This window comes from Hirundo rustica, chromosome 2 (genome assembly GCF_015227805.2).
Source record: "Hirundo rustica isolate bHirRus1 chromosome 2, bHirRus1.pri.v3, whole genome shotgun sequence".
Lineage (NCBI taxonomy): Eukaryota > Metazoa > Chordata > Aves > Passeriformes > Hirundinidae > Hirundo > Hirundo rustica.
In genome coordinates this window covers 16,719,140-16,739,549 of record NC_053451.1, presented here as the reverse complement: position 1 = coordinate 16,739,549, position 20,410 = coordinate 16,719,140, and the positions used below count along the sequence as shown (strand labels likewise).

Below are 20,410 nucleotides of genomic sequence, written 5' to 3'. Positions count from 1 at the left end.
GGGTGCTGCCAAGGCAGAGGTGTGAGTAACAGCTGCAGGAACAGCCAAGTGGTCACTGTTCATCAAAAACACCCAGAAAGGAAGTGGTTGAAAACCAACGTCCCAGTTTGTAGGATCAGGCCCTCCAAACATTCTCTCACCACAGCTGAAACCCACACCCAAATCCTCAGCTCTCTGACAGGTGACGCATTGGGCCATACCTTCTTCCAAAGGTACTCAGATATTCCTCCTGCTCCACTGCAAACAGCTCTGAATGACTTGCCTAAAGTGAAAGGAGTGAAAAACACCCCATGGAACAGATGTATGTACCTAATACAGATAACAAGACTGCATTGGTTCATCATGTCACTGCCTGTAGACAGGGAACAGCTCAGATCAGTCGCCCTTCATCTCAGAACAAACCCACTAGAATATCACTGTGCGTGAGGAATTGTCATTACCAATTTAAAACAGCACATGTGGAAGAGGCACAGCTCCCAGCAATGTACATGGAGGCAAGGAACGAACTACTTCCTGACTCCTCTCCCTAAGGAGGGTTGGAAGAAGGCGAGGGATGGGACGAAGCCACGCTGGGCGAAGCCCTGCTGGTTCTGGTTCCATGGGAGAACCTTTGACCCACAGCTCCTTTGATCTACACAAAAAGTCAGAGAAGGAAAAGGAGAGCCGAGGCTCAGGGAGGAGACACTTGACACTGGCCATTCCCAGAAGAAAGGTGTTGAAAAGCAAATGTGAAGAAACACAAAGAGATCCAGACTTGAAGAGGAAGGCAGAAGAAGAAAGGGTGTGCAGGAAGCCAAAGCTACAAAAAGAAAATGAAGATGAGTAGATGATGTAGGGAAGAGTCGGGAGGAATTTGAAGGCTAAAACCCCCAGTGAAACAGGAAGACAAAGCTCAACATGACCTGACAGTGCGCTGTCAAAAACCCATGCCCTGGGCTGATCCCACAGCATGGGCAGCAGAGGAGGGGGGTGATTTTGACCCTCTGCTCCTCTCAAGAATCTTCCCTAACAGCCAACTTCAAGCTCCTATGGCACAATTTGAGGCTGTTTCCTTTTTTCCCTGTCCCTTGGTACCTGGAAGAAGAGACTGACACCCATCTGGCTTCACCCTCCTGTCAGGGAGTTGAGGAGAGTGAGAAGGTCACCCCTGAGCCTATTCTCCAGGCTGAGGTCCCCAGCTCCCTCAGCCGCTCCTCAGCAGACTCGTGCCCACGCTCCAGCCCCGTCCTTCAGAATTGCTGCCCAGCAGTTGTGCCAATGCGATTGGATGGGAGCAGAAACAGGTTCCAGTGTTTTTTAGAACTACTCAAACTTATCCCACTGGGACTCAGACCTCCCATGCTGCTCTGTGCCTTAGTTTCCCCTACTACACAAGTAGTTCTCTCCCTCAGGGGAGGCTGAGAAGATGACTTGGTATTTCACTGTCACTTTATTTCCGTGGAAATTACAAAAAACCAGAGCAGCTGATAACTGGATATAGAAAAGGTCACTATACTACAAAATATAGACATACAGCTAAAGTTTTACCTGCTTTGGGGTTTCACTTATGAAAGCTTTATTGCTTATTTTAACAAATGCACAAACCCCACAAAGCTCTGAGTATGCATTTAATTAAAGCTTAAATACTAAAAATATGCCAATGCTATGGTAGTTCCCACAGCAATGGGAATTACAGCATAAAACCTTCCTTGGCTGCTGTAAACATGGTCACAGCTGATGTGTCTTTAGCAAACGACCCAGTTACAACCTGTATCATCATGGAGCCAAAGAATTTGGACTCTGTCTCAAATAAAAAAGGAAGCCTAAATGTCTATCTCCACTAGATCCACCACTGTATCTCTCTCCCCAGACTCTTGGAGATCTATCCAAGGGAATATTGCAGAATGCTTCTTAATGTGCCCCCACATTTTGGATACAAGAAGTTTCCAAGAGGAAGAAGATGATAATTATTTTGCTGTAAAAAGAAAAGATGGACCCCAAACTTGCCTTCCAGCGCACTGGATTTCATCTTGTAGCTGATGGCAACAGACAGAAATCATTAAAGCAGTGCCTCTGGAATTAAATTAAACAGATGGACTGGGGCTGTCTAATTGGAAGAGTGAAGGCTGTGGAAATTGAGAAACATGACAAAACTAAAGGACAGGTCACAGAAATCTCCAGCGCACAGCAGAGACTGAAAACGTTGCTCTTCTCTGAAAAATACCTTTGGAAGGGCAGTAATCTGAGGATGAAGGCTTCCTTTTTCTTAGCTGAAAACACTCATCTCAGTTCCCAGCATGCCAGCCCTTCAAAACCGTGCTGAGGAACCTGTGCAGGTATCAGTAGCCGTAAAAGAGGAAGTGGTGAGAGAGCCAGTAAGTTAAATGTTGGAATGACTTTGATCTTTTTGCAGGCAAACAGTATCTGCAGGTCCTGCTCAGCTGGCTGCACCTCCGCCATCTCTGAGCCAGGGAGAGCCCAGCTCACCTCCCTAGAGGCTGCTGGCCTGAGGGGCTGAGGACCAAAAGTGATAACAACTTCAAATCCAATCCATCGGGTGGATTACACAGGCAATTGGACAAGGGGGATGGCTTCACACTGCCAGAGGGCAAGGGTCAGACTGAATACAGGGAAGCAGTGCTACCTTGAGAGGGTGGTGAGGCCCTGGCACAGGCTCCCCAGAGAAGCTGTGGCAGCCCCATCCTTGAAAGCATTCAAGGTCAGGCTGCACAGGGCTGGAGCAACCTGGTCTAGTAGAAGGTGTTCCTGCTCACAGCAGAGGGGAGGAAGTGGATGATTGTCAAAGTGCCTTCCAACCTGTGATTCTAACTCTGAGATCAGTTGCTGTAGCTGGAGAAAGCAGATTTAGAGCATGACCTTTTACAGTGGGACCACACTCCACAAACAAAACCATCCAGCATCCTCATGCATCTGACTCCTCCCTTCCCCAGTACACCCTGGCCACAACATCTAGTTTCAATTACACAGTTCACCCTGTGGACTAGGTCCATTAGCAAACTATTTGTAAGGAATTTCAAACTCTCTGTCGTGATCCAGCTCAACGCATTTCACACTCTGCACTGTGGACATTACAATTCTAGAAACAGGACTGAGGGCCAAAACTTGTCTGGCACAATGCTGGAGCTGTTACATATGGAATAAGTCTGGCTCGCATTTATGTTTGCCTCCATAAAGGATAGAATCAGAATCTCAAAGGTGGGAAAAGACCTTTAAGATCATCAAGTCCAACAGTATCTAATTACTTTTGTGCAATATGGAGACAAGTTCTACCGAGCTTCAGGTATTCAAGGTCTTCTTATCTTTTACTTTAAGTTGGTATTCATCTAAAATGTGGGAAAAATAAACAGAATTTGCCCAACATGGCCAAAACCTTTTTCTTTTGGCCAGGTACACAACAAAGACAGAGATAGTGATGGCTCTGCCCTCTCAGCAGGGACCAGCCTGGGGTCCACGCATTTTTTACTGTCAAGATGTTTTCATTAGCATTTCCACTTGATTTTGGGCGTGATTTTAGGTAATTATTGTCCCATGAACAGCCTTTCTCCCTGTCTCCCCTTAGCATTTGCAACTTGGGAAGTCCTGTTCTGCTTCACCAGTCACTTGGAATGGTCAACAGTCGTCACACTCTGCTGCTGACCATTGTCCACTGGGAAAGGTGGGAGGCTCCCAAGCCCATCCCTTCATGGACAGGCAAATAACAGGGCCCGTTGCTGCTCGAACATCAAAGTTAAACAAACATTCGCAAGCCCCCACCTCTCAGCCTGATTTAAGGAGCTCCCTGAGGAGGTCACGACTTTCAGCTTGTCATAGCACACATCAAAGTTTGCACCACACACGAACTCAGCACACGGATTGGAATAGTGTCACCCGAGAGCGGATATTCAGCCTTTGTGCACTGCTTTAATCCTGTGTTTTCCCAAGTAATTAAGCTTTTTTGCTTATGAACTTGTGACTAAGTAAAGCATCCCTGAGAGGTTGTAACATCAAAGCTCATTCTCCCGTCTGTCCCACATTTTCCAAAATTGGATTTTTTTTCTCTTTTTTTTTCCTTAAAAAAAACCCTAATTGAATTTAGTTGTAGACTGAATATATTTAGGAGTATCTTTAAAAGGTTACAAGGAGCCAGAGTGATCATCATGGGAACTATGGAGCAAGGGCACAGCATTTAGCCCCAGCTACAGCCTCACCAGTGAGAAAGGATGGGACAGCTCTTACAGGAGCGATCTTGGCTGGTGGGGTAGCCACTGCAACGACATCCCACAGGCATGGGCTCATCCAAGGCCAAAACCTGAGAGCTGCTGTGGAACGGCACCATTGGTTCAGCTGTCACATCCATGGGACTGGGGAGCAGGCTGCCCTGATCTGTCACACCACATGCTGGGCATAAGGAGAGTGACAAGCTCATTTGGGTTAAGCTTCAAAACACATCCCAAACTTTATGGGAACTCTCTACAGAGCTTAGTATGACCTCAGGAAAAGGTTGAAGCGAGTCACCACAATGTGAGAGGCACATACCTGGAGTTCCTGCTGATGGCTGCCACCATGAGAGCCGTCCAGCCAAGCCTGTGTCTTGCGTTCACATCTGCGCCTTCTTCCAACAACCTGGGAATGAGATGGAAGAGAATGGTCAGGAAACAGATATGAAGAGAGCACCCCAAGCATCCCAGAACTAATGAGGGAAACCAGAATGTTTTACTGTGCAGGCACCTGCTCCAGCACAGCCCAGAAGACCCGACATGAAGTTGACATACAGTTCCTAAAGGTGACCAAAATAAACCAAACATCCAGGTGATGGTAATCCCACTCCTTTCAAAGGCTGCAATGCCAACATCTCGTTTTCTGTATTGTTTGTTTGTTTATTTATGTATTCTGTTCAGTCTAATTCCTGAAGAACCAATCAGCGGCAAAACTGCTAAACCCGAATTCCAATGACATTTGAGCCCTTCGGCTGCAAAGCACCCATTAGGCTTCAGAAGCAGCTCAGTGGACCTCCAAAGCCCATGCCACCAGCAGATACTTTGCAGTTTTCTTGTACAGCATAAGAACAAGTAATACAACCCCCCAAAATACTAGGAACCAAACTATCCTCATGTCTCCAAAATTTTCTCAGGTTTTGCAAGATAATGGCAAGGGACAGGTTCTTGCAGCAGATACTTCAGTTCAACCTAAAACATGTGTTGAAGCTAGACAATATGAAATGATAGTTCTCTCTGCACACCAAAAGGAAGAAGGGAGGTTCAGAATTGAGGCACAAATTTTACAGTGCACAAGCTAAATGAGACAAACTCTGAACCCTGCATGTTCAAGTCCTAGAATCATATAATGATTTACAGAAGGGTTTGTGCTAAAAGGGACCTTGAAGATCATCTTGCTCTATCCCCTCTACCATAGGCAAGGACACCTTCCATTAGACCTGGTTGCTCCAACCTCATTCAAGCTGGCCTTGGACACTTCCAGGGATGGGGCTGCCACAGCTCCTCTGGACAAACTGTGCCAAGTGCCTCCCTACCCTCTCAAGGAAGAACTTCTCTACCATGTCTAATCTGCATCTCCCCTCTGCCAGTTTAAAGCCATTTCCCCTTGTCCTGCCACTGTCTGCCTATGTAAAAGGTCCCTCTACATAACCAAATCCACAATTACAAACCCATTTTTCTCGCAGGAGCAAGGTGCTGCCATATCAAGACAGGGCAGCCACGGGTAAGGCTTGAAAAAGCATGGTGGACCATGCAGGAGTCAGCAGTTCTCTGCCCCTTGGTTTATCCTTCTCCCTTTCCACAAATTAAGGCTTTTTCATCTTCTTTTCTGGGTGAGGCTGTCCCTGCTCAGTGCATCCTCCACACAGGTATAACAGGGAAGAGCTGTCATTAAACTCCCTGCTGGGAGAGACACAAATGAACACACCAGCCGTGTTCCACCTGTGCAAGCACCACACTTAAGTCCTGTCATTCCGGCCAGAATCCCAGGCAAGGAAGTCAAGTCAGGTGTGACTGCTTACATGCATTGAACAAGTCAGATCACCACTTTAAGGACTTGGAGAGATACACATCTGAACTCAGACAGCCTTTCCAAATTCGTTGCTCTTGGTCTGCGCGGGTGACAATGCTGTCAGCTGGTTAAGAGTGCTGGGATGGAATGAGTGAAAAGGAGGTAAACAAACCATATTCCTCTTCCTACAGTTGGGGAAAAAGAAAAAAAAAAAGAAAGCAGGCATGCTGGTCTGGGGAACATTCACAGCTCTATCCAGAGTGTCTTGCCAACCTTCCTCCACCTCATCAGAAACCTTCACAGTGGTTTCACTAGTAACTTATACCAAGGAACAAATACACTCATATACTGAGACACCTGGAGTGTTCAACCTGAATAAGAGAACGCTCCAGGGAGAACTTACAGCCTCTGCCAGTGCCAGTGCCTCCAAAAGACCTGGAGAGAGACTTTGGACAAGGCCCTGGAGTGACAGGACAAGAAGAAATGGCTTCCCACTGACAGAGGGCAGGGTTAGATAGGATATCAGGAAGAAATTCTTGGACTTGAGGGTGACAAGGCCCTGGCACAGGAGGTTGCCCAAAGAAGCTGCGGCTGTCTTATCCCTGGGAGTGTCCAGGCCCAGGACAGGGCTTCTGGCACCCTGGTCTAGTGGAAGGTGTCCCTGCCCATGGCAGAAGGGTTGGAACTAGATGGTCTTGAAGCTCCCTCCCAACCAAACCCCTGAATGCCACAATATATGGTATGATAATCCTAAAGTTATTTCCAACCAGCAATACCACTGCCTGAACTTTGGCTGGTATCTTGAACACAGCCGAATGCAGCTAACCCCCTGACTGGAGAAACCAGCCAGATAAACATCACTTGAATAAAAGCCTGTATTCCTCTCCAGCTGAACTACTTGACTTATTTGACAGAGACTGGGGCTTGAAAGCCAACAGGCAGATGGCTTCAGCCAAGCTCTACACAGAAGCATGTTGGTGAATTCTTCTGACTCAAGTGGTGGTACACAAGTAATGGGTCAGGGTGGACAATTTGACCACCCTTTTTTTGACAGAAGGAGTGGCCAGCGCTAGTGCTGTGGTTCTGGATGCTCTGAACTGTTCATCACGCACTTGGACAGAGACTTAATAGGTGAAAGACTAAAATCGTAACTGACAGCCTTCATTTGTAGCTCCCAACTGTGATTCATGAGGCTGTGACCACTGTAAATGATCATGGCACCAACAAAAGGTTTATGCTCTCTTTACCAGGGTTACAATTTAAAGTTTAATGCTAATGAGCTATCTGGCAGGTCAACAACAGGACCTTGGTCCAAAGAAGTTTGATACTTGAGGAACAAATTTTCACACAGAATCCATATCAGATCCAATTTTTATTTATTTTATTTCCTACGCAGTTTAGTACCTGAAGAACCACCCAGCAGTGTGATGGAGAGCGGGGATGATTCACCTACAGTCTTATGGGGGTTTGGATCTACACGGCCCTGCACATGGCTAACACTGGTCAAGCTGCAGCTCCTGCATTATCCAGTGGCCCAGGAAACTGATCTGGGGAGTTGCACAAGAGCAGCCTTGCCCCCCCTCCCCACAGGGTATGGCATAGAATTATGGGATCATTTAGGTTGGAAAAGCCCCTCTGAGATCATTGAATCCAACCATTTCCCCAACACCGCCAAGCTCACCACTAACCCATGTCCCCAGGTGCTACAACCACACATCTATTAAATCCCTCCAGGGATGGGGATTCCACCACTGCCCTGGGCAGCCTATGCCAGGGCTGGACAACCCTTTCTGTGAAGAATTTGTGAAAATATCCTTATGATTCCTCCTTCTGCCAGCACCACATCCCTGCAAGTGAACACTAAGAGCATGCCGCCAGTTCTGCTGCCTGAAGAGCACTCTCAAACAGAATGCTGAAAGGAGAAATATCCCTGTGCAGCCACAAAGCTTTTCATCCTGGTGAGGCCAGATGTGCCCAGACACATAGGGGAGAGCAGATTGCTATCTGCAGAGATCAGCTCCCTTTGCAGCTCCGCTTACAGAGGTGTTTGCACTCACAACAGAGATAAGGTAGCCTGACTCAGACCCACGGCCACTGCTGGTCACTCCAGCCCCTGCTCCAACTGGAAGGAACTGCCTGCGGGAGAAATCCACACCACAGCTCCATCTGTGCCACCATGTGTGCTGTGTCCTCTGCACAGGCACAGGGAGTTGCTCCCCCAGCTGGAAAACTGCTCACTCGCTGCCACTGCAGGAACGAACTCCACACCCAGCTCCTCCTCCAGACCCTAAGGAGCCATTCCCACCAGCACCAGAGCTCAGGGTGCTGCAATGGCAGAGATTCTGCTGTCTCCCCCTCACTCACCCCAACTGCTTCCAAAAATCTTTTCCCAGACACGGTGATGCCTATTCCCCTTCCACTTGTCTCTCAGAGTGGTGTGGACTAACATGTCCAAGTTATTTGTGAATTTCATTTTATTTACTTGGGCATTTGAAAGTCCTTTGAAAGCAGTAACATTCACATCAGCCCCTTCCTACAGTGTGTCACTGTGACAGCCTAGTAGCCACAGAAAACCCAGGAAATAAAGGCATCTTGATGTCAAGGGAGAAGGAGCCTGAAAGAGGAACCCAGAAGGGGCAAGGAACCCCAACACCAAAACTGCAGGTAAGAGGGCATCAGCAATATCAGGATGGAGGCACACAACCCCCTTCAGGCTGGGAACTTTTGCCTGGCAATAAAAGCCTTAAAGCCCAACACCAACCACTGATTAATATCCTCAGTAGAGTTTAATTAATGTAATTTTGCAAAATATCAGGCCCATTTGCAGCTGACCATGGTATTTATATGATTTTACATTAAAGGGGCAGAGAGAGCATCCTGGTCACCTTCTGCCAGCCACTGGGTTGCTCTGCTGCAAAGGGTCAGTCTTAATTTCATCTGTCATGAGTTTTAACATTTCATGGGAGGGCTTGGACTGGAAGTGACTGCTAAGATCATCCAGTTCCAACCCCACTGTCATGGCCAAAGACACCTTCCCCTAGACCAGGTTGCTTCAAGCCCCATCCAACCTGTCCTTGAACGCTTCCAGGGATGGGGCAGCCACGTGGATGGATATTTCTTGCCAATATACAATCCAACCCTGCATGATGTCAGTGTCAAGTCAACCCCCTTCTCCTGTTATATTTGTTTTCTCATAAATGGGACCTGCAGTGTAACTCTTCAGCGTCTCCCTTTGAGACAAAGGACAGGACACCAACCCTTATTTAAAAGGAAAAGATGGTGCTTTAAACTAAAAGATGAGAGATTTACATTAGATATTGGGAAGAAGTTCTTCCCTGTGAAGATGGTGAGGCCCTGGCACAGGCTGACCAGAGAAGCTGTGGCTGCCCCATCCCTGGAAGTGTCCAAAGCCAGGTTGAAGAGGTCTTGGAGCAATCTGGTCTAGTGGGAGGTGTCCTTGGCCATGGCAAAGGGGTTGGGACTAGATGATCTTTAAGGGCTCTTCCAACCAAAGCCATTCTGTCATCCTGTGATTTTAGAATTCTCAAGGCACTTTGGAGCCACTGAAAAATACCCAAGAACTCACTGAAAAGCTTTTTTCTCCATAGACACACTGGAAGGACATACTGAATAATGAATTACCTTCATTCTTAAAAAAAAAAAAAAAAAGAAAAAAAGAAAAAAAGAAAAAGAAAAATATCCTAGTCCAGCAGTCAAACCTTTTTAATCATTGTGCATCCAACAGGAAGGATGTTGGAGTCTCTCCTGTGGGATTAGGTTATAGGCTTGGAGCAAAGGTATTAGGATCACTCAAGGAGTTTTCTGTTCAGGAATCTAGATCATCATAAGCATCTGGAATGCCACATCACTGAGCCCAATGAGAGAATTACTTGTATCACATCATCTACCATAATATGCATTGACATTTCATTTAGGAGTTGGACTGCCTTTTTTTTTTTTTTTTTTTTTTGTTAAATCATTTCAAGATGCTCAGCAACTTAACAGATTTTCAGACAACTGAACTTTATGTTCAGGGTCTTCAGGCCCATCATTTATTTTTTCTCTGCCTGATTTAATGATATGACAATCGATAAAGCCACGACCACTGCTCAGATCCCAGACAGCCAAATGTATTTACCAGCAGGAGTATTTTATTTTAATTAAATAAAATCCTCTGATCAATGTTTAGGATGTTTATCCACATTTTAACCAAGTAAGATCCAGGACACTCACCTCCTAAGGAGTTTCTCACATGGATACAGCTCTATTAGCACCATTTCCAGTGTTTCTCAAATGACAAGCTGTTCCTTGACTGCAGTGATGCCACTGAGATGACCCTGCCCATGGCAGGAGTTGGACTGGATGACCTTTAAGGGTCTCTGCCAACACAAACTCTTCTGGGATTCTGTGATTCAAGACCCAGTCAGGAGAAGAACGCTGAGTCAGAGCTGGTGCTGTTTCTGATCGGGAAAGTACTCACATTTAAGGGATTTCAATTAAACTTTTTTTTTTTTTTAATGGTTTTAGGGCAGAAAGCTGACAGGCAGCAGAGTTAGAATTTTTTCCCTGTGAGGGTGGTGAGGCCCTGGCACAGGCTACCCAGAGAAGCTGTGCCTGACTCATCCCTCTAAGTGTTTAAGGACAAGTTGGATGGGGCTTGAAGCAACCTGGTCTAGTGGAAAGTATCGCTGTCCATGGCAGAGGGCTGGAACTGAGTGAGCTCTAAGGACGTTTCCAATGCAAACCACTCTGTGATTCCCTGATTCTACAAATATCACTCTGTTCTGGAATTTGCTGGAGGAATCTAGGCAGAGCAGCACCCACTGCTTTGTGCATATGCGCTATTTTATCTCGAGACAGCAGCTCCCAAGGCTTCAGCACTTTGATCCCCGCAGAAGAGATAAAGAGCCCACGTCGGCAGCAATGAGCCTTCTCCCCCCACTGCCCTCGGACAGATGTGCCTTCTATTCACCCCGCCACTGGGGTTCTGGGTGACTGACTCGGTGACACTGCTGAGCCCAGAGGGCATGTTTGAGTTTGTGCTCAGTGCCGGGAGCATGCCCAGCACTCCATCCTGACAGGTGGAGGAAGAGGAAGCTGGAAACTTGAACTTTTGCAACAACAATAGCTTCTGTTTCTCTCAGCCTCTTAAACATTTCCCCCAGTCCTAAGCCAATATGTCACTGTTTAACTGCAGAGTGGCAGACACCCTCAGATGTGCTCACCCTCTTGGGAACTGCCCTCTGCTTTGCAGAAGAAGGGGGAAAGGAAAACACCCCAACTGAACAATATCTCAGAACACGAAAGCACAATCCCTGCCTAGAGGCCAGGGAAAGGATCTGCTTGAACAGAAGGACGCAGTGAGCTGCTCAAAACCCTTTGATGGGGCTGCTGTGTTCCTGGAGAGAGCTCACGGGTGTTTCTCACCCCTCACCATCTTTGCAGGGCCAGTAACACACCACGGTGCTCTGTGAAAACATATGGACCAGCACATTGTGGGGAAGGGAAGGGATGGGAAGGGAAGAGCATTTCTCTGCAGCTCTCAAGGCAGGAAAGCTGCTCACAGGACATGGGGGATCCTGGAGGAATCCTTGTAACCCTAGCCCTGACAGCACAAACAGGCCATGCGAAGAGGCCAGTGGCCAAGGAGAAGCTCCTGGAAATAAATTTCAAAATCAAAGGGAAGCTCTCATAAATCCAAGTTTCAGGAGGTAAAGCAAACTCCAAGAGAGCAGGTCTGGGGGCACAGAGGGTGGGCAAAACCACCATGGGTGAGAGCACACGGAGTGAGGAAAGTCAAAGAGGTACAACCCAAGCATGAAAAGGCTAATATAGACATGTGAATAGCTGTAGCTGCCCCGTGCCTGTAAGTGCTCGAAAAAGGCTGGACAGGCCTTGGAGCAACCTGGATTAGTGGAAGATGTCCCTGCCCATGGATAAGCTTCAAGGTCCCCTCCAACCCAAATCCTTCTGTGATTTGACAGTTGGCATCACCAGCTTTGGAAGAGAAAGTAAAACCTCACATGGAGTAGCCCCAGTTCAGTCACTCCAATGCAACAGCTGAGCTGTGTACCAAAGAAATACCCTGCCAGCCTGCCAGCCTGCTCTGGCAGAGGCCAGCAGCGTAAGTGGGAAATGAGTCATCACTGTATGCAGAGGAATTTGAGCACAATACACTAACTTCTGACAATCCATTTCCACTGGAGGTGGCATGTGCTACCTGCTTGACTAACTCTGTGCAGGCCTGAACTCAAGTATCAGACTCCCTCACGTCCACTAACATTCAGTTTATGTGCTGTGTAAGCAAGCACACGGCATGTTTTTAACCTGCTGCCTGACATCTTCCAAGGTGTCCCTTAACTCCTGAGCTGTGAGGAAAAGTGGAATTGTTCCCCTGCTTGTACAGGCCATATCCATGCTGATGGACTGCTTCTCCTCCAAACCCAGAGCTGCTTAGGAAGCTGTCCTGCACTCAGCCCTGCTGATAAACAACTCCACTAACTGGAATTAACCCTGTGATATCCCCCAGACGTATTCCAGACATAAAGAAATTCCCCCATACATCCAGGTGTGCTGGTGTCTGCTTCCAGAGAAAGGGATCTGGGATTTAGGGGCTTTAAAGCTGTTTTGAAAAGAAGCATGAGACGTCCTGTCTCCCATGGTTGGCTCAGCGCTGACTGCAGAGACACTGCTCTGTGACTCAGTGTGCAAACTCAAACAAACCTGGGAGGCCAAAATACACCAATAAGCAAATTAAAAAAAGGGCAGTTTTCCAGCTATCCAGTACAGGAAAGCACAGCACACACAGGTCTCCTCCAGTACTTCACTGCCAACATGAAGAAATCTGGGCTGTTGTATCTGCTCTGAATTCCTGGAGCTGCAGGCCAAACCAAACTAAATAACCAGTAACAAAACTTCCACTGAAACCCAGTCCTGGATAATTTGGTCATTTAGGAGAAAAGATTAAAGGGGACATTTACATGATAAACATCTTTTTATCCTAAAAACCCTAGGTGTCTGCAACTCAGATACACACAGACAAATGTATGCTCAACATCATAGAAACATGGAGAAATGGAAATAAAAAATGGTAATTATAAATAATTTCCCAATTCTGTTTCCAACCTGCCTTCACTACCACTGCTGAAGATGTGTCCAGCTGTTCAGGACTGAGGTAAGGTACATGATGGGTAGTGGCCAGAGGCCATTATGCTCCAGGAGCATAATGACATGACTCTTCTGCTCACCCTATAAAGCATTCAGGCATCCCTCGAGCCTCAGTTATGACACTCACAGTTATCCTGGGAGAGAAAATGCTTCAACAGGTACAACATGGGATACCAGCTCCCATAAAGGTCCACCTCCTCCACACAGTGCCTCTCAATGATCTGATGTTCCAGGTAAGGAAAGCCTGAGTCACTACAGAGGGATTTTTTACCCAGTCTCTGAATTCAAATGCAGTCTCTGAATTCTTTAATGAACCCTTGAGCCAGGAAGTGAGCAAAAGGTGCTGCTGTACCCCAGTCCAACCCCCCAGACTGGAGATAATTGAAAGGGTTACAGCTGGGAAAGATCTTAGAGATCATCTTATTCCTACTCCCTCCCAAGGGCACCTTCCACTAGACCAGATGCTCCAAGCCCTGTCCAACCTGGCCTTAAATACTTCCAGGGACAGGGATGGGTGAAGTCTTGCTCAATAAGCTGTGCTGCTTACAAACAAGGGAGAAGAGATAAACACAGTCTGGAAGAGGCAGAACTGCGATGAGTCAGAGCCAAGATGAGTGGTGCTGTTTGGAAATAGAGATATCACTGTTTGGGGCAATCAAGCCTGACTTAGCTGTTTCTGCATCTCCTCCACCTAAAAAATCAATTTGGGGGGAGCAGACACAGCTGCAGCAACTGACATGGAGCTTCCTGCTCCACCGCCATGTCCGTCTGGATCCCTGTGAGAGCAGAAGAGCACCTGGTCAGCTCCAGATCTAATTACCACACCGATGTGAGTGGCTGCCTGCTGTTATGAATGAGGCTGATAACAGGCAACTGACACATGCTCTGTGTCTCCATGAGTCACAGCTGCACAGGCTGAGGAAAACACTCCTCCATCATGTCCAAGTGTGGTTTGAATATCCCCAAGGAAGAAGATTCCACAGACTCTCTGGGCAGGCTGTTCAAGTGCTCTGTCACATTCACAGTACAAGGTTCTCGTATTGAGATGGAACTTCCTGTGCACCAGTCTCTCCTGATTGCCTCTTGTCCCATTGCTGGGCACTATCAAGCGGAACCTGGTCAATCCTCTGACAACCTCCCTGCAGACACTGACAGACAAGGATGAGCTCCTCTCTCAAGTCGTGTCTTCTTGAGGCTGAACCGCCCCGTGTCCCTCAGCCTTTCCTTGTAAGAGGGATGCTCCAGTGCCCTCACCATGTTTGAGGCTGAAACCGCCTGCAGCAGGGCACATCAGTAGTTTTCACCATTCATACTTTTTGCACAAGCAAAAAGCACGTGCCAAGCAGAGCTAGGCACAAAGCTTCAAACAGAGGAAGGGCTGCCAGCCCCACAGGGAACAGGATGGGAAGGAAGGCCCTGGAGAGCCTTTGCAGAGGGATCTGGACAGGCTGGCTCAATGGGTTGAGGCCACTGTATGAGGTTCGATAAGGTCAGCTGCTGGGTCCTGCACCTGGGTCATCACAACTCCGTGCAGATAAGCAAGCTGGGAGTGACTGAAAAGTGCACAGCAGGAAAGGCCCTGGGGGTGCTGGCTGACAGCCGCTGAACATAAGCCAGCTGTGCCCAAGTGGGCAAGAATCCAAACAGTACTCTGACTTGCATCAGCTACAGTGTGGCCAGCAAGCCCAAGGCAGATCCCTGTTCCCTGGCACTGGGCACCGATTAGGCACCTCAAATCCTGTGTGCAGTGATAGGCTCTTCATGACCAGAAAGACTTTGAGGTGCTGGAGTGTGTGCAGAGAAGGACAGTGGAGCTGCTGAAGGGTCTGGACCAAAGGGGCTGATGAGGAGTGGCTGACAGAACTGGGGGGACTCAGCCTGGAGAAAAGGAGCCTAGGGGGGACCTTCTCACTCTGTACAACTCTCTGAAAGTAGGGTGTAGCCAGGTGGGGGGGTCAGGCTATTCTCACAGGTAACAAGTGACTGGGTAAGAGGAAACAGCATCAAGTTGTGCTATGGATGGTTTAGGTTGGATGTCTGGGAAAATTTCTTCATGGAAGAGGTCATCAAGCTTTGGCACAGACTGTTCAGGGCAGTGGTGGAGTCCCCATCCCAGGAGGGATTTAACAGACATGCTGATGTGGCACTTGGAGACATGGGTCAGTGGTGGGCTCGGCAGTGCTGGGGGAACGGTTGGACTCAATGATCTCAGAGGGCTTTTCCAACCCAAACGATTCTGTGATTCTGTGACAGAGCACAGAAGCAGAGGGAGAAGCTGTAGACATGCAGCCCAGCAGGATGGTGTACAGCCACCAGCTCTGCCCTGCCCAGCTGGAGCACAGAGCATCCCTCTTGCTGTTCTGCCTGACCAGGTTCACAAATCACGCAGACATCCCTAATAGCAGCTTCCTGCAATTACAAGCAGCAGAACACATGTGCCAATTAGCTGCACACCAATATCCTCTTTGGTCCTTGATCTAGGCCAGATCTCAGCCCTGGGGTGCAGCAGAGCCAGGCTGCTTCATCCAAGATGCTGGAAACTGGAAGGAACATCCCCTGGTTGCAGGCCAAGAGGACTCTCCTCTCCCTCTCCCCCACCTATCCTTCTCTTTGCTTTGCTTCTACACAGGGACAGCAGCTCCTACCTCCCCAGGTGACTGTGCTGGGTGGGAGATCTCAGCCAGAGACAAAAGCATGTGTGTGGTGTACACAAGACAGCAGCAATGTCTCTTCCCATCCTACACAAGCTGCCAGGCTGCCAAAAAGTCTGAGTTCAATACTGAGTGAGGGCAGCATTTGAGATCCGGGAAGCACTTCTGAGATACTGAGAGAGACCACACAGGAGTGCCAGAATCTCTTCAAGAAGCAGCTCCAAGGTACTTGGCACTTCTCTTCCCACTTTAGGGGAGACTTGCTTCCCTCCCAAAGTCACATACATTGTCCCTGGCACTGTGTCAGCAGCAATTGGTCAGTGACATGGCACTGCTGCTCACAAACCACCCTGGGAACCTTTGAGTCCCTCCTTGGAGGTTTGGCTGCAGAAAGAACATGCCTCTTGGGGACTACTCACACGCTGAGAAACTGGCTCTTTGTTAACACTTCAGGGAATGTAATGCTGCCAGATGCACCTGAAAGGTGCCATGGCACCACCTCAATGGGGCAGGCACAGCCAACAATGACAAAAAGCCTGCTGCCATGGGGACAGGAGCTCTGGAGATGCTCTGCTCCCTAACAGCTATACCTTCGGTCACCCAACCACTCATTTCTCTGACTCCCTTGAGTGGGTGGAGCTCTGTCCTGTGCTCCTTGTGGCACAATAGGCCCCAGGAGAACCCCTGGCTCAGGCTGAGGAACCCACAAAGGCTGTTTGTTCAGTAACACACTCCAACAAACGAGCGTCTGCAGGGTGTGACTCACAGAGGTACATCCACAGCTGCACAGTACGACCTCACACTGTCCTCTCTCAGCACAAGGATCTGCAACCACCTCCTACTCAACAAGTAATAGTGCTCCCTATCTCTCCCCACCCACTCTGGATCTGAGAGGGTGAGGGGAGCACCCCAAAGGGGGCTGGGAGCAGCCAGCCCCTTCCTTCCCCATGTGCTGACAGGGTTTTCTTGCCTTCTAGCCCTTGGCACACCGCTCTCACATCTCAGAACCCTGCTCACCTGTTGACTTCTGAAACACTGTTAATCCTTGCAGCTTCTAGAAGAGCATCCTCTGAAATGCAGAAAGAAGGGAGAGGGAGTTAGCATGGAGGACACACACGGACATCCTAACCTGGAATGCGCAGGGGCTGCTGCTGCTCAGAGCTCTCACTGACCACCTAGAGAGTTAAGAGCCTATTCTTGCTAGCAGGTGACCTAAAAACTCCTCGCTGTCTTGGTGACTGACTCCAGCCCCCCATCACACAGCCTGAGAATAGGGGGCTGCAGGATGCAGCAGGCATCCCAAGGCAGTGGACACTGTCATCCCAAGGCGTCAGCCTCAGCCAGAGGTTTCCAGACACCACAGCAGTGTTCCTACCACAGAGCCAGAATGACACCGTCTGGCTAGAGAAGGGAAGAGCAGCACCCTGCTTTGGGAGATGGGATAAGCTACGGTTTGGGTTGGGAGGGACCTTAAAGCTTAGCTTATCTCATTTCTCCTCTCTGCCATGAGAAGGGACTCCTTCTACCAGACCACGTTGCTCCCAGCCTTGTCCAACAGGTCCATGAACACTTTCAAGGGATAGGGCACCCACAGCTTCTCCGGGCAACATGTGCCAGGGCCTCACTGCCCTCACAGGGAAGAATTTCTTCCCAAAATTCCATCTAAACCTGCCCTCAGGGTTAGACGAAGCCAGTCAGTGGGAAACCATTCTCCCTTATCCTGTCTCTCCAGACCCATGTCCAAAGTCTCTCTCTAGCTCTTCTGGAGCCCCTTTATCCACTAAAGTGTTAAGGATAACCCCTTCCCCTGGAGAGCTTCCCAGGTCACAGCCAGCAGGCAGATTTCATCCCCAAGGAGGGACCCCATATCCCCTTCCAAAGGGCACGGGACTCTCCGTCCTGCATCCCACTCCTCCCGCCCCGGGGCCGGCCCCAGCAGCGATAGTCACCCTTGGACAGGCGGTCCCGCAGGTAGCAGTAAGCCAGCGCAGCGATGAGGGCAGGCAGTCCTGCTCCCGGGGAGCATTTCCCAGCTTCACTCTGACGCCCGCCAGGGTCTCCCGCATGACAACAGTGCTGCTCTGCACCTGAGGGCCATAGCGTCGGCTCTCTGAGGGATGCCACGAGACTGGACGATGTTCCTCGCACAAGGCAGCCAGTGCTGGCCAGGCCGGTGGCAGATGGCCGGGGGGTCTGCAGTGGGGCCAGGCCTGGAAGAGGCAGCCTCTCGGCTGTGGTGGTCCCCTTTAGGCCTGGCCCATGAACTACGGGAAAGCCCCCTGAGCCTGGTCCCATTGGTAAAGTGGGGCCTGGCGGAATAGCTAGCGGAGAGCCCCCGGGGTCCGGCCCCCCAACCGGGGGCTCCCCGGCCAGCCCACTCTGTCGCCCCCTGCAGGCAGCGATCCGCCACGGCAGCCTCACTCTTGTCGTCGGCACGAGCTCACGGCGCCCCATGGCGGTAAATACCGGGAGCAGCCGCCGTCGGGCGGCCCCGGCCCCCTCAGCCACAGCCGCGGCCGCAGTCCCGTAGGTCGCACGTGACGACGACCACCATGGCCGTGCTCGGAGGAGCCGCGCCAGCCCCTGGGGCAGCGGGCGGAACGCCAGACAGGCCAGCATAGTTCCCTCGCTCCTCCCGCTGCGCCGCTCGCACCTTACCCCCACCCCCCCGTGGCTGAGGCCTGTGGACCGAGATGGCGACTGCCGGCCGGCGGTGCTTGATGCGGGGGAGGCGCAAGGCATGCCGGGAGATATAGTTCCCACCGCGCTCTGCGGCGCGCTTTTCCGCCGCCCGGGGACTACAACCCCCAGGAGACGCCGCGGCGCGGCCTTCCCGGAGCATACCGGGAAACCGGCGTCGGGTGCGGTATGCTGCAGCGAAGTGGCTCGCGAGCTCCGGCAGGGGGCGCAAGTGCAGAGGCAGGGCGGCGGGGGAGAGGTTCGAGACCCGCCCAGGAGCGCGCGCCCGCGTGTTACGCAAGGGGTCGCGCGCGTGCACGCGCACACGTGCACGCGCAGCACCATACACGACACACGCACCGAACACCACACACACACCCCAAACGCCACACACACCCCCAAACACCAGATGCACACCACATGTCGCACACAGACACACCTGCACTCACACATGCGTGGGCACACACATGTACTCACATGCACGCAGGAGCATTCATACCCATCCCACACGGGGGTGCACACAAACACTTAGGCACTCACGCACACCGGGGGTGTTTCTTCGTGCGCACATGCCATGCCACGCATGTGCCCACGGGAACCTGTGCACGCCTGCACACACGCATGCTCTCCTGTGTACACATCCCTCGTGCAGCTGTGCATACACATGTGCAGCGCTTGTACCCCCAGGCAGGACTTGCACATGTGGTGGCATGAATCCTGGGCTGGGCTGAGAGTAGATGCCTGTGGGGCACACCTGTGTGGACACACATGTGCGAGCATGCAGGCGTATGTGAGTGCACAAGTGTGTATGAATGCTGTCCTCCAAAGCTGCCCATAGCCGTTTCCCACCTCAGGATTTGCCACCAGCAATTCCCATTCCACCCATTTCTTCCTGTTTCACCCCAGTTCCCCCCATTTCTCCCCATTATCCCAGCAGCTGTTTGCCCAGTTTGCCATCCCACCATCACTTCAGTGCTTCCACAGGGTCCCACAAACTCCTGGATTAAACAGAGCTGCTAAGAAGATGCATTTTAGGAATTTGATTTTAAAAAAAAAAAAAAAAGGTGTTTTTTTGGGGGGGGGTTGTTTTTTGGTTTTTTGTTTGTTTTTTTAGAAGACTTGGGTTTATTGCCTGAATTACTGATTCCTGGATTTAGCTCTGCACACTGCTGGCAGAGGTGGGTTGGTGGAACAGGCATAAGGATTGGGAGCCAGGGAGCTGGGAAAGACCCAGGAGTGTGGGGGAGGGTGTCAGAAATGGGCATTTCTGCACCCAGACTGGGGCCAGCAGGACTGAGAATTGTAACAGAAAGCCCAGTGCTCCCAGTTCCCCAGACGACTTCCCCTAGCTCCATTAGCTCAGTGCTCCCAGTTCCCCAGCCCCATCAACTCAGTGCTCTCGCTTCCGCAGCCCAGCTCGCCCAGCTCCATCAGCTCGGTGCTCCCAGGTTCCCAGCCCAGTTTCTCAATTACATTAGCTTCTAGTTCCCCAGCTTAGTTCTTCCAGCTCTATTAGCCCAGTGCTCCCTATTCCCCAGCTTCCCCAGAGTGACTGCTGGCTCCCCTTGCTCAGTTCTGTCCTTCCAGCTCTGACAGTCCAGTTCCCCTAGGTACCCAGCCCAGTTTCTCCAGTTCTCCAGCTCCTCCCACTATGCTCCCCAGCCCAGCTCCCCCACTTCTCCCAGCTCCAACAGCCCAGTTCCTGCAGTTCCCCAGTGCAGTATCCCCAGCTCCCCAGCCCAGCTCCCTGGCTCCTCCAGCCCAGATACCCCATTTCCCCAGCCTGTCCTTCCTACGCCGTGACTTCCATGCCATATGTGTTCCAGACTGGGAATGGCATGTGGTACTACACGGCTGAGCTGGCTGGGAATTTGGGCACTCCTGCTTCCAGCACCAGGACTGCTGGGGGCTGGGAAGGCCTGTAGTGT

The 20,410-nt window shown here is 50.3% G+C and overlaps 1 protein-coding gene across 1 annotated transcript in view; it reads right to left on the bottom strand.

The window, feature by feature from the left end:
* Positions 1-18,512, bottom strand: part of CLPB (ClpB family mitochondrial disaggregase) — a 73,715-nt gene extending 55,203 nt beyond the window's left edge. The window contains exons 1-3 of the mRNA XM_040056450.2: positions 17,753-18,512; positions 16,821-16,872; positions 4,516-4,602 (exon numbers count right to left, since the gene is read on the bottom strand). Of these exons, the coding sequence (XP_039912384.1) occupies positions 4,516-4,602; positions 16,821-16,872; positions 17,753-18,422 (809 nt within the window). The 5' untranslated portion in view covers positions 18,423-18,512. The remainder of the gene's footprint in view (positions 1-4,515; positions 4,603-16,820; positions 16,873-17,752) is intronic.
* Positions 18,513-20,410: the final 1,898 nt, after the last annotated feature.